The following is a 12,430-nucleotide window of genomic DNA, read 5'->3' on the forward strand; positions in this document are numbered from 1 at the left end:
AACATGCTTGGTGAAGCTTTCATTTACAGTAAAAAAATGGCTTCACACAGAAGATACCACATTGATTAAATCATCAAACATAACATACAGTTGAAGTTGGAAGTTTACATACACCTTAGCCAAATACATTTAAACTCATTTTTTCACTATTCCTGACATTTAATCCTAGTAAAACTTCCCTGTCTTAGGTCAGTTAGGATCACCACTTTATTTTAAGAATGTGAAATGTCAGAATAATAGTAGAGAGAATGATTTATTTCAGCTTCCCAGTTCACATTCCCAGTGGGTCAGAAGTGTACATACAATCAATTAGTATTTGGTAGCATTGCCTTTAAATTGTTTAACTTGGGTCAAACGTTTCGGGTAGCCTTCCACAAGCTTCCCACAATAAGTTGGGTGAATTTTGGCCCATTCCTCCTGACAGAGCTGGTGTAACTGAGTCAGGTTTGTAGGCCTCCTTGCTTGCACACGCTTTTTCAGTTCTGCCCACAAATGTTCTATAGGATTGAGGTCAGTGCTTTGTGATGGCCACTCCAGTACCTTGACTTTGTTGTCCTTAAGCCATTTTGCCACAACTTTGGAAGTATGCTTTGGGTCATTGTCCATTTGGAAGACCCATTAGCAACCAAGCTTTCACTTCCTGACTGATGTCTTGAGATGTTGCTTCAATATATCCACATAATTTTCCTTCCTCATGATGCAATCTATTTTCTGAAGTGCACCAGTCCCTCCTTCAGCAAAGCACCCCCACAGCATGATGCTGCCACCCCCGTGCTTCACGGTTGGGATGGTGTTCTTCGGCTTGTAAGTACCCCCTTTTTCCTCCAAACATAACAATGGTCATTATGGCCAAATAGTTCTATTTTTGTTTCATCAGACCAGAGGACATTTCTCCAAAAAGTACGATCTTTGTCCCCATGTGCAGTTGCAAACCGTAGTCTGTCTTTTTTATGGCGGTTTTGGAGCAGTGGCTTCTTCCTTGCTGAGCGGCCATTCAAGTTATGTCGATATAAGAATTGTTTTACTGTGGATATAGATACTTTTGTACCTGTTTCCTCCAGCATCTTCACAAGGTCCTTTGCTGTTGTTCTGGAATTGATTTGCACTTTTCACACCAAAGTACATTCACCTCTAGGAGACAGAACGCGTCTCCTTCCTGAGCGGTATGATGGCTGCGTTGTCCCATGGTGTTTATACTTGCGTACTATTGTTTGTACAGATGAACGTGGTACCTTCAGGCATTTGGAAATTGCTCCCAAGGATGAACCAGACTTGTGTAGGTCAAAAAAAAAAAATGTCTGAGGTCTTGGCTGATTTCTTTTGATTTTCCCATGATGTCAAGCAAAGAGGCACTGAGTTTGAAGATAGGCCTTGAAATACATCCACAGGTACACCTCCAATTGACTCAAATGATGTCAATTAGCCTATCAGAAGCTTCTAAAGCCATGACATCATTTTCTGGAATTTTCCAAGCTGTTGAAAGGCACAGTCAACTTAGTATATGTAAACTTCTGACCCACTGGAATTGTGATACAGTGAATTATAAGTGAAATAATCTGTCTGTAAACAATTGTTGGAAATATTACTTGTGTCATGCACAAAGTAGATGTCCTAACCTAACCTAACCTAACCGACTTGCCAAAACTATCGTTTGTTAACAAGAAATGTGTGGAGTGGTTGAAAAATGAGTTTTAATGACTCCTACCTAAGTGTATGTAAACTTCCGACTTACTGGCACCCCTGACTGGCAATGCACAAACAATACTTAAAAAAATATAAACAATATAATTATAGTGATAAACTCAAAATACCAACATGTGAGAAATACTGTACTATATTAATGTTCCAATGGAACCCACCGAAATCATTTATTGATTTAATTAAAAATCAATGTTCTCCAAATCAAGGTTTCACAATTAGTGCCACCCTTAAAGATGATTGTAAATAACATCTACCTAAATTAAACCAGGAATTAAATTACACTTATTTAAGTTTATCTAAGTCTTAAGGAACTATATTGAGCCATTACATCACTTTCTGTTTCACTAGGGTATAAAAATGAGGTAACATGCATGCAATATCCCTTTGTCATCCAACACCATGAAGAAAACAAAAGAACTGGCAGTTCAAAAGAGACAGATGGTCGTAGACCTTCATAAATCTGGTAATGGCTACAAGAAGATCCACAAATGATTGAATATACCACTGAGCACTGTATTAAAGAATTTAAAAGATATGGAACAGTTGAAAACCTCACGCAAATGCATTTTGCCCCCAGCATAGGGAGGAGGATGGTGAGAGAAGCAACAAAATCCCCAAGAATCACTGTGAAAGAATTGCAAGCCTTGGTGGCATCTTGGGGTCACCAGGTTTCAAAAAGCACCATCAGACGCCACCTCCACAACCACAGGCTCTTTGGAAGGGTTGCCAGAAGAAAGCCCTTTCTGACCCCAAGACACAGACGTAAGTGCTTGGAGTTTGCCAAACGTCATTTAAATTATGACTGGAAGAAGGTGCTCTGGTCAGATGAGACCAAAATTGAACTTTTTGGTCAGATACAGCATCGGCATGTTTGGCTTCGAAACAGAGATGCATACAAGGAGAGGCACCTCATACCCACGGTGAAATATGGTGGTGGGTCAGTGATGTTTTGGGGCTGTTTTAATTCCAGAGGTCCAGGGGCACTGGTTAAGATTGTTGGCATAATGAATTCCACCAAGTAACAGGCAATTTTGGCTGACAATCTGGTTGCCTCTGCCAGAAGGCTGGGACTTGGCCATAGGTGGACTTTCTAACAAGACAATGACCCAAAACATACCTCAAGATCCACACAGAAATGGTTCTGTGACAACAAAATCAATGTTCTGCCATGGCCATCTCAGTCGCCGGACCTCAATCCAATCGAAAATCTGTGGGCTGAGTTGAAGACGGCAGAAACCCAAGAATGTGAAGGATCTTGAAAGGATCTCTGTAGAGGAATGGTCCAAAATCCCTCCAAATGTGTTCCTTAATCTTGTCAAACATTACAGGAAAAGACTCCATGCTGTTATCCTTGCCAGAGGTGGTTGCACTACGTACTAAACGAGGAGTGCCAATAATTATGAAACCTTGATTTTGGTGAAATGTATTTTGTATTAAATAACTGTATGATTTTGGTTGGTTCCATTGAAACATTAATAAAGTACAGTATTTCTCACGTTGGTATTTTGAGTTTATCGCTATAATTATGTTGTTTATATTTTTTTAAGTATTGTTTGTGCATTGCCAGTCAGGGGTGCCAGTAATTTTGGAGCCCACTGTATATTATTAGTCAGATGATAGAAGAATCAGAAGGAATTCAGAGAATATATCAGGGATGGTAGCTTATGCTTAGTGCTTAGATTATATTATATATTATATTATTATATTATTATATTATATTATATTATATATACCCATATACAGTAATTTTCTAGCTTGATCACTACCAACAACGGCAGTCAAATTGAAATGAATTGTACTGCTTTTTTTCTAGCTCTGGAACCCTGCCGAAAACCGCATATACTTTACCGCCGTAGTAATTCAGCTACATGAAACTGGGAATTACTTTTGATGGCAGCCTGCAAGGCCACCTGGGGAAACGCAGGGTAATTTAAAAAGTCATTTAGCTCTAATCTGCATCAAAACAAAGCTATAAATCAGTGTCTAAACTTGAAGTAAAGCAACTCAATGCAAACAAATGCCTGGTGGGTTAGAGAGAGTGCCTTTATTACTGTTGTGAGTTGGCCACAGACCCAATCATGATTCATTCCAAGGGGAGGCATTCAAGTGCCTCCCAGGAGGCTAATAATGTTGTGAAAATATTGTATGTTGTGATTGTCTGTAAGGCATGTTGATGTACTGTATGTTCGGTTTGGATAATGTTGTAACAATGTTGCTACAGTCTAGAGGGAATCATTTAAACATTTATTTCTGTTTTAACTAAAAACTTTGAGCCACCAAAATAAATCACTTGGGGGCTGGTTTTGGCCCGCGAGCTGCCTGTTGCCGACCCCTGGGCTAGACTGTTGAGGCCGGGGGCGACGGACAGGAACTTATGTCGTCACAACATTGTCACTATGTTGTAAGAATTCTTTCTGAGAATAGTAGCAAGTCGGTTGTAGGGCTGTTGTAGAGTGTATACTAAGCAGCTGTTGAGGGGGACACCTACAGGTCTTCTCTGTGGTGGTTACTGCAGGTCCCTCTGTGTCCTGGAGTTGGGCGTACACACTGATTTTGTACTGCGTGTTAGCTGTCAGGTCATTGAAGCAGTGCCGGGTGGCTCCTCCTCCCAGCCTTGCCTCCTGTTTATGTCCATCTAAAATAAAGACAGAATCACCATCACATATACACTGAGTGTACAAAACATTAAGAACACCTTCCTAATATTGAGTTGCACCCCGCCACGGGAAACTGTTGAGCGTGAAAAACCCAGCAGCGTTGCAGTTCTTGACACAAACCAGTGCGCCTGGCACCTACTCCCATACCCCGTTCAAAGGCACTTAAATATTTTGTCTTGCCCATTCACCCTCTGAATGGCACACATACACAATCCATGTCTCAATTGTCTCAAATCTTTAAAATGTTTCTTTAACCTGTCTCCTCGACTTCATCTACACTGATTGAAGTGACATCAATAAGGGATCATAGCTTTCACCTGGTTAGTCTATGTCATGGAAAAAGCAGGTGTTCTTAATGTTTTGGACACTCAGTTTACCACTGGTTTCCATCATAATCAATGCTGTTGTCATCAGCAGGAGCATGTTCAGTATAGAAATGTACAGGTAAGTAATGAATTCCAATTCTAAGATGTCCACATTATATTGTACAACCGCTCTTCCAGGGTTTGGATCTATTTCTTTAAGCATCAAGTGAATACCAATATCAGATTTTCAAGCAAGTGACACAAGTCAACCATCTTCTGAATTGGAGGACTAGTATTATGACAGCCATAATGATGGATGATACCAGGCGGTCTACAATGATTTTGTAACTTGATTTTTATAGGGTACAGTTGACATATTTTGTAATCACTGACAATGCAGCTGCCTAATACATAGAATTTGGAGGTGGGAGATTCTGTCAAAGTAACAGCCTCATATCAAACACATCCTCTACAGTCATTTCCAATGACTACTGTGTCTACCACTGTATTAAGTCATCAAAAAGGACAAAGCTGAATATGCACACAGTATTAACACCTATTGAACATACTAAAGCTGTGTCTTAAACATGTATCAAGACCTGTGCCTCTTACACAAACTGTTGGGGGTTATTCAAATATCTGGCAACCCGAGCAGTGGCCTTTCTCTGAGTAGAATCTCATTATGAGGTCTCATGTGGAGGTGGCGCTCTCATTTCTCACCCCAGAATTGTAATTTCGGAACCTTCCCCTTAAGGCCTCAATTTAAGCCATTTTCCCTCATACACCGAGGTGGTATTTTCTTTGGGTAATTATATATTTATCTAGCCATCATAAATCCTAATTTGGGCCTAATGCCGGCTGATGGATCTAATATTTCAGGAGCTCCCAAAGGTAATGCTGCAAAATTGCAATGTGTGAAACGCTACACGATAATAATGATGTTTGGGTCTCAGTGTTAAACTTGATGAATTGCTCACATTATTTTCCTATTTGGCAGATGATACTCATATTGGGATCAACACAGCATTGATAACACATTGACATTTTAAATGTTCCATAGCTGAAATATTCCATGCCATCTGTTGCATAGATCCTGCTATATGCTAACTGTATATTAGGATACGTTGTGAATTGAATGTCATTAACTGGCTAGAATTAGATTAATGGCAGGTTCTCTCATTAATATAGGACTTACTTCGTCTAATCATATGGATATATGGACAACTTTGAGGGCATTCAAAACTTCTCACAAACTTTAAATATCCCTTTAAGACTACTGCACTGACTGAGTAGCAAACTATCCCTTTGAAAACAACTTCCATTTCACTTCCAGACACCCACCCACACTGACAGTTGGTTGGAAGTCTCACGTCTGTGAAGTGATAATTATGACTTAGAAGGTAAAAGACTCCTAGAATATTTTCCTGAATATAATTGTTTTGCCTAATAATGTACTGCTTTGACGCAAATTCAGTATCTAATTAACTACAAGCTGAAATAGAAGTGTCTGTAACTCCCCGTCAGAGCACGTTGAACAAGAAACCCAATTGTTTTTCTTTCTCATCCTAACTTTTTCAAAAAGATGCAATGAGGTGCAATTACGGTCATCCGTATAACAAGTATATCTTGTCCCCACACACACTTGGCTAGCCAACGTTCATTTATTTAACCATAGGATATGTAAACGTCAACTCAGCTCGCCTGTTAAAAAGCCATGTAGGCCTAATGTATATGATTCTAAACTAAAACTCTAACCCAAATAATATCCCCCTTTACCAAACCTGTACAGTCTGCCCTATTGATGTTATATCTCATGCTTTATACTGTATATAATATAGCATAATATAACATGGTATATCATAGCATTTGAATATTGTTACAAATGACAATCCCCCAGTTCCTTATACAGTTCTTTTGGGGAAGTGTGAAATCCCTGTCGGGATTACAAGTGAATCGTCCTCCCTGCAGGTTTCCGTGTCCCAACCGAGATTCCCTGCCAGGAGCATAATTCCTGACCGGGATCACATGTGGATTTTAGGGGGGAGCTGACAGCCTTATCCACATGGAGATGTGTGGCCGCATGGTAATCACCTCCTTCCACTAGAGTGGCTCTGTGTCAGTGTGTGGGAATACCAATGTGGATTTGGTTGCATATAGTGTACTGTACAGTGTACGTCTACACACAGAAGTAAGGGCATACTGTCAAGGAGAGGGTGTGGATATTGTGCTGCCATGACAAATGACTTGCTTTTAGTAAGCTCAATACTGTAAAAAACTGTTGTTGGTTCAAAAGGCACAGGGCAAGTTGATGTGTATGTGTGTATGTGATTGTGTGGTGCTGGGTACTCACTGAGCAGCGACTCGATGACCACACGGTACAGAGTGGCGTGGCGGTGGGGACTCCACTGGGCACACATGCTGTTCATCCTCACCTGGTAGGTGTTCAGATTGGTCACTCCCAGGTATACTGTGACAGAGAGAAACAGGCACATTATTACTGTAATAGATCCACCTCATCACATTGGAAACCATGTCACTCCTCTGAAGGAGATACATAGTGTGAGCATGGATGCCAGATCTGCTTGAGCCCACTCCTTTGTTGTTGTCCTGCATGTGGCAGACCCACCATATCATACTGGAACCCATTTCACAATTGGCCTAAGACTGAAAATAATGTCAATGGATCAGTATACAGTAGATTGTAATGCTATACTGCAACATAGTGGATCATAATCTTGTCATCATGACTTGACTTTAACCAGAGCAGTGATGGTAAAAACACCAGTGATATTGCAGAAGTGACTAAATGATAAAGCACGAGCCCTGCAATATAAACATATCCTTAATGATAATGAGCAGACATCTATCGCCACACAGCATAATGTCGCCATTTGGGTTGGATTCTAAACATATGGGGCCTTGGCTTCCATATGGCGCGAATGTTATTTGGGGAGTTTAAATATGATGCCGGTATCTTACTCCTAACGATCAACAGTACAAATTCATTTATGCAAATGTTGCAGGCATTTCTTAATCTCATTCTTGCGTGCTGCTATGGATTTGAATATTTCAGCGGGACACACATACATTTGAAGTTTCATTCCAAAACGCTATATATCCATTTTCAGAAATGTTGGTAAATTTGCTTTTATTTTTAAAATAAATTATGAAACATATTGGTGTGTTTTTTTCACTACCTAATCAAGGGTTGTTCAATGACAGACATGTATTTGTTTAACATCTATCACTTGATGGTTTCATTTCAGATACACAAATAATGTTTTTTTGCTAAATATGTCAGAGTCAAATGTAACAAATAACTACATTTTTAACAAAGACATTTACAAATGATACATTTGTGACATCAATATATATAATGTATATTTTTTTGATTAATTAATTCATTACAGTAATATGTATGTAAAACATTTACATTTTACATTTTAGTCATTTAGTAGATGCTCTTATCCAGAGCGACTTACAGTAAGTGCATTCATCTTAAGATAGCTAGGTGAGACAACCACAGTTGTCACGACTCCCTCCGAAGCTGCCTCATCTCCTTGTTCGGGCAGGCTTTGGCGTTCGTCGTCACTGGCCTTCTAGCCACTGCCGCTCCTCTTTTCATCATTCTATTTGTTTTGTCTTGTTTTTCACACACACCTGGTACATATCCCCTCATCAGTCTCTGTATAATTATTCCCTCTGCTCCCCCATGTCTTTGTGTGTTATTGTTCCATGTGGAGGTGTCGCTAGCTCTTGTTGAGCATTATGTTACTTTTATTGCCTGGAGTTTAGAACCCTAGCGGCTGGGTCCGTGTGGAACGAGCAGTCCCTCATTGACCATTTCCAATGCAGCCTGCGTGAGGACGTCCGAAGGAAGCTAGCCTGCCGGGATACCACTCTGACCTTCGACCAACTGGTGGACATGGCCATCTGGTTGGACAACCTGCTGGCTTCAAGAGGACGTCGTGGAAGGGGCCTGCCCGTTTCACCCCCCCTCACCCCGGCTCACGTTCAGATGGAGCTGGGTGGTGCATCGTTCAGTGAGAACGGAGGACGACAGATCCAGTGTCACTCTTGTGGCAGAAGAGGACATTCTGCTGCACAATGTCTTCTGGTTCTGGAGGTGGCAGGCAGGGCACTCTCGCGTCACCCCAGATAGCATAAGCCCACACTCATTCAGAAAACTCTGCTGCGCATTTAACCATCCACGTCAACTTTCCTGATTACACATAGTTCCCCAGTGTAAGGCGCTGGTAGATTCAGGCGCAGCTGGGAACTTTATTGACAGGTCTTTAGCTCTTAGTCTATGTATTACATTGGTTCCCCTGTCTATTCCATTGCCCGTCAAAGCACTTGACAATCGACCATTAGGGTCAGGTTTTGTTAGGGAGGTTACCGCACCAGTCACTATGCTTACGCAGGAGACCCATAATGAGCAAATCACGTTTCATATTATTGAGTCCCTTGATTTCCCTGTTGTGTTGGGCCTTCCCTGGCTAGCACTACACAACCCCACCTTTTCATGGCCGCAGAGGGCTCTCACGGGGTGGTCGCGAGAGTGTCAGGGTAGGTGTCTAGCTGTTTCAGTTGGTGCGACCACGGTGGAAAGTACAGACAATGCCTCCACCGTGCGCATTCCCCCCGAATACCTTGCTTTGGCGCATGCCTTTTCCAAAACGCAGGCCACCAAATTACCACCCCATCGCTCGGGGGATTGCGCGATAAACCTCCGGTTAGACGCTGTGCCGCCCAGGAGTCAAGTATATCCCCTGTCGCAGACTGAAATGGAGGCTTTGGAAACATACTTCTCTGAGTCCCTGCGTCAGGGGTTCATACGTCCCTTCTCAAGTTTATTTTTAGTGAAGAAGAAAGACCGGGTTTGCGCCCTTGCATTGATTACCGTGCACTTAATAAAATTACAATTCGCTATAGTTATCCACTACCCCTCATTTCCTCTGTGATCAAATCAATGCATGGGGCGCGCTTCTTCACGAAATTAGATCTCAGGAGTGCGTACAACCTGGTGCGTGTCCAGGAAGGGGACGAATGGAAGACAGCATTTAGCACAACCACGGGGCATTATGAATACATGGTGATGCCGTACGGGTTGATGAATGCTCCATCAGTTTTCCAGTCCTTTGTGAACTCAACCCTCCTCTCCTCCCTTTCTGCATCTTTTGACTCTCTATGTCCCCTATCCTTCCGGCCGGCTCGGTCCTCCCCTCCTGCTCCGTGGCTTGACGACTCATTGCGAGCTCACAGAACAGGGCTCCGGGCAGGGCTCTGGAAATGGAGGAAAACTAGACTCCCTGCGGACCTGTCATCTTTTCACTACCTCCTCTCTACATTTTCTTCCTCTGTTTCTGCTGCTAAAACCACTTTCTACCACTCTAAATTTCTAACCCTAGGAAGCTCTTTGCCACCTTCTCCTCCCTGCTGAATCCTCCTCCCCCTCCCTCCTCCCTCTCTGTGGATGACTTCGTCAACCATTTTGAAAAGAAGGTTGACGACATCCGATCCTCATTTATTAAGTCAAATGACACTGCTGGTCCTGCTCACACTGCCCTACCCTATGACTTCTTTCTCCCCTCTCTCTCCAGATGAAATCTTGCGACTTGTGACGGCCAGCCGCCCAACAACCTGCCCACTTGACCCTATCCCCTCCTCTCTTCTCCAGACCATTTCCGGAGACCTTCTCCCTTACCTCACCTCGCTCATCAACTCATCCTTGACCGCTGGCTATGTCCCTTCCGTCTTCAAGAGAGCGAGAGTTGCACCCCTCCTCAAAAAACCTACACTCGATCCCTCCGATGTCAACAACTACAGACCAGTATCCCTTCTTTATTTTCTCTCCAAAACTCTTGAGCGTGCCGTCTCTAGCCAACTCTCCTGCTATCTCTCTCAGAATGACCTTCTTGATCCAAACTAGTCAGGTTTCAAGACTGGTCATTCAACTGAGACTGCTCTTCTCTGTGTCACGGAGGCTCTCCGCACTGCTAAAGCTAACTCTCTCTCCTCTGCTCTTATCCTTCTAGACCTATCTGCTGCCTTTGATACTGTGAACCATCAGATCCTCCTCTCCACCCTCTCCGAGTTGGGCATCTCCAGCGCTGCTCACTCTTGGATTGCGTCCTACCTGACAGGTCGCTCCTACCAGGTGGCGTGGCGAGAATCTGTCTCCACACCACGTGCACTCACCACTGGTGTCCCCCAGGGCTCAGTTGTAGGCCCTCTCCTATTCTCTCTATACACCAAGTCACTTGGCTCTGTCATATCCTCACATGGTCTCTCCTATCATTGCTACGCAGACGACACACAATTAATTTTCTCCTTTCCCCCTTCTGATAACCAGGTGGCGAATCGCATCTCTGCATGTATGGCAGACATATCTGTGTGGATGTCGGATCACCACCTCAAGCTGAACCTCGGATAGACGGCACTGCTCTTCCTCCCGGGGTCCTAATCCAGGCACTTGTCATCTCCCGTCTGGATTACTGCACCTCGCTGTTGGCTGGGCTCCCTGCCTGTGCCATTAAAACCCTACAACTTATCCAGACGGGAGATGACAAGTGCAGCCCGTCTGGTGTTCAACCTTCCGAAGTTCTCTCATGTCACCCCGCTCCTCCGCACACTCCACTGGCTTCCAGTTGAAGCTCGCATCTACTACAAAACCATGGTGCTTGCCTACGGAGCTGTGAGGGGAACGGCACCTCCTTACCTTCAGGCTCTGATCAGACCCTACACCCAAACGAGGGCACTACGTTCATCCACCTCTGGCCTGCTAGCCCCCCTACCTCTACGGAAGCACAGTTCCCGCTCAGCCCAGTCAAAACTATTCGCTGCTCTGGCACCCCAATTTTTTTTATTTTATTTCACCTTTATTTAACCAGGTAAACCAGTTGAGAACAATTTCTCATTTACAACTGCGACCTGGCCAAGATAAAGCAATGGTGGAACAAGCTCCCCCACGACGCCAGGACAGCGGAGTCACTGACCACCTTCCAGAGACATTTGAAACCCTACCTCTTAAAGGAATACCTGAAATAGTAAAAAAGTCATCCTTCTACACCCCCCCCCCCCCACCCCACCCCCCCATTAACAAAATAATTTTAAAAAATAAAAAATAAATTGGGTGGTTGTCCCACTGGCTATCATAAGTTGAATGCACCAATTTGTAAGTCGCTCTTGATAAGAGCATCTGCTAAATGACGTAAATGTAAATGTAAATGTGTTTCGGGACATGCTTGGTCGCGGTGTGGTGGTCTACATTGATGACATTCTGGTGTATTCCGCTACGCGCGCCGAGCATGTGTCCCTGGTTCGCAGAGTGCTGGGCCGACTGTTGGAGCATGACCTATATGCCAAGGCAGAAAAGTGTCTGTTCTTCCAACAGTCCGTCTCCTTCCTCAGATACCACATCACCACCTCAGGTGTGGAGATGGAGGGAGACCGCATTTCAGCCGTGTGTAATTGGCCGACTGCAGCGCTTCATTGCCTTTGCCAATTACTATCGGAGGTTTATCCGGGGCATTGGAAAGGTCGCAGCTCCCATCACCTCTCTGTTGAAGGGTGGGCCTGTCACGGTTTCGGCCGAGGCTGCCTCTCTTCCTTGCTCGGGCAGGCTTCGGCGTTTGTCGTCTCCGGAATACTAGCTGCCACCGTTGTATGTTTCTATGTTCGTTTGGTCTTGTCTGGAATTGTACACCTGTTGTCGTTTAGTGTCATTAGTGTCCTATAAGTTCTCGTTGTGTTTGTCAGGTGTTG

General features: G+C 43.5%; 1 protein-coding gene across 4 annotated transcripts in view; it reads right to left on the reverse strand.

Moving 5' to 3' along the window:
* LOC121586492 (collagen alpha-1(XIV) chain) overlaps positions 1–12,430 on the reverse strand; it is a 110,794-nt gene that overhangs the window by 40,917 nt on the left and 57,447 nt on the right. For all 4 annotated transcript variants that reach the window (XM_041903208.2, XM_041903209.2, XM_041903211.2 and 1 more), the window contains 2 exons: positions 7,014–7,130; positions 4,190–4,336 (listed from right to left, as the gene is read on the reverse strand). In XM_041903208.2, coding sequence (XP_041759142.2) covers positions 4,190–4,336; positions 7,014–7,130 — 264 coding nt within the window. The remainder of the gene's footprint in view (positions 1–4,189; positions 4,337–7,013; positions 7,131–12,430) is intronic.

This window comes from Coregonus clupeaformis, chromosome 17 (genome assembly GCF_020615455.1).
Source record: "Coregonus clupeaformis isolate EN_2021a chromosome 17, ASM2061545v1, whole genome shotgun sequence".
Lineage (NCBI taxonomy): Eukaryota > Metazoa > Chordata > Actinopteri > Salmoniformes > Salmonidae > Coregonus > Coregonus clupeaformis.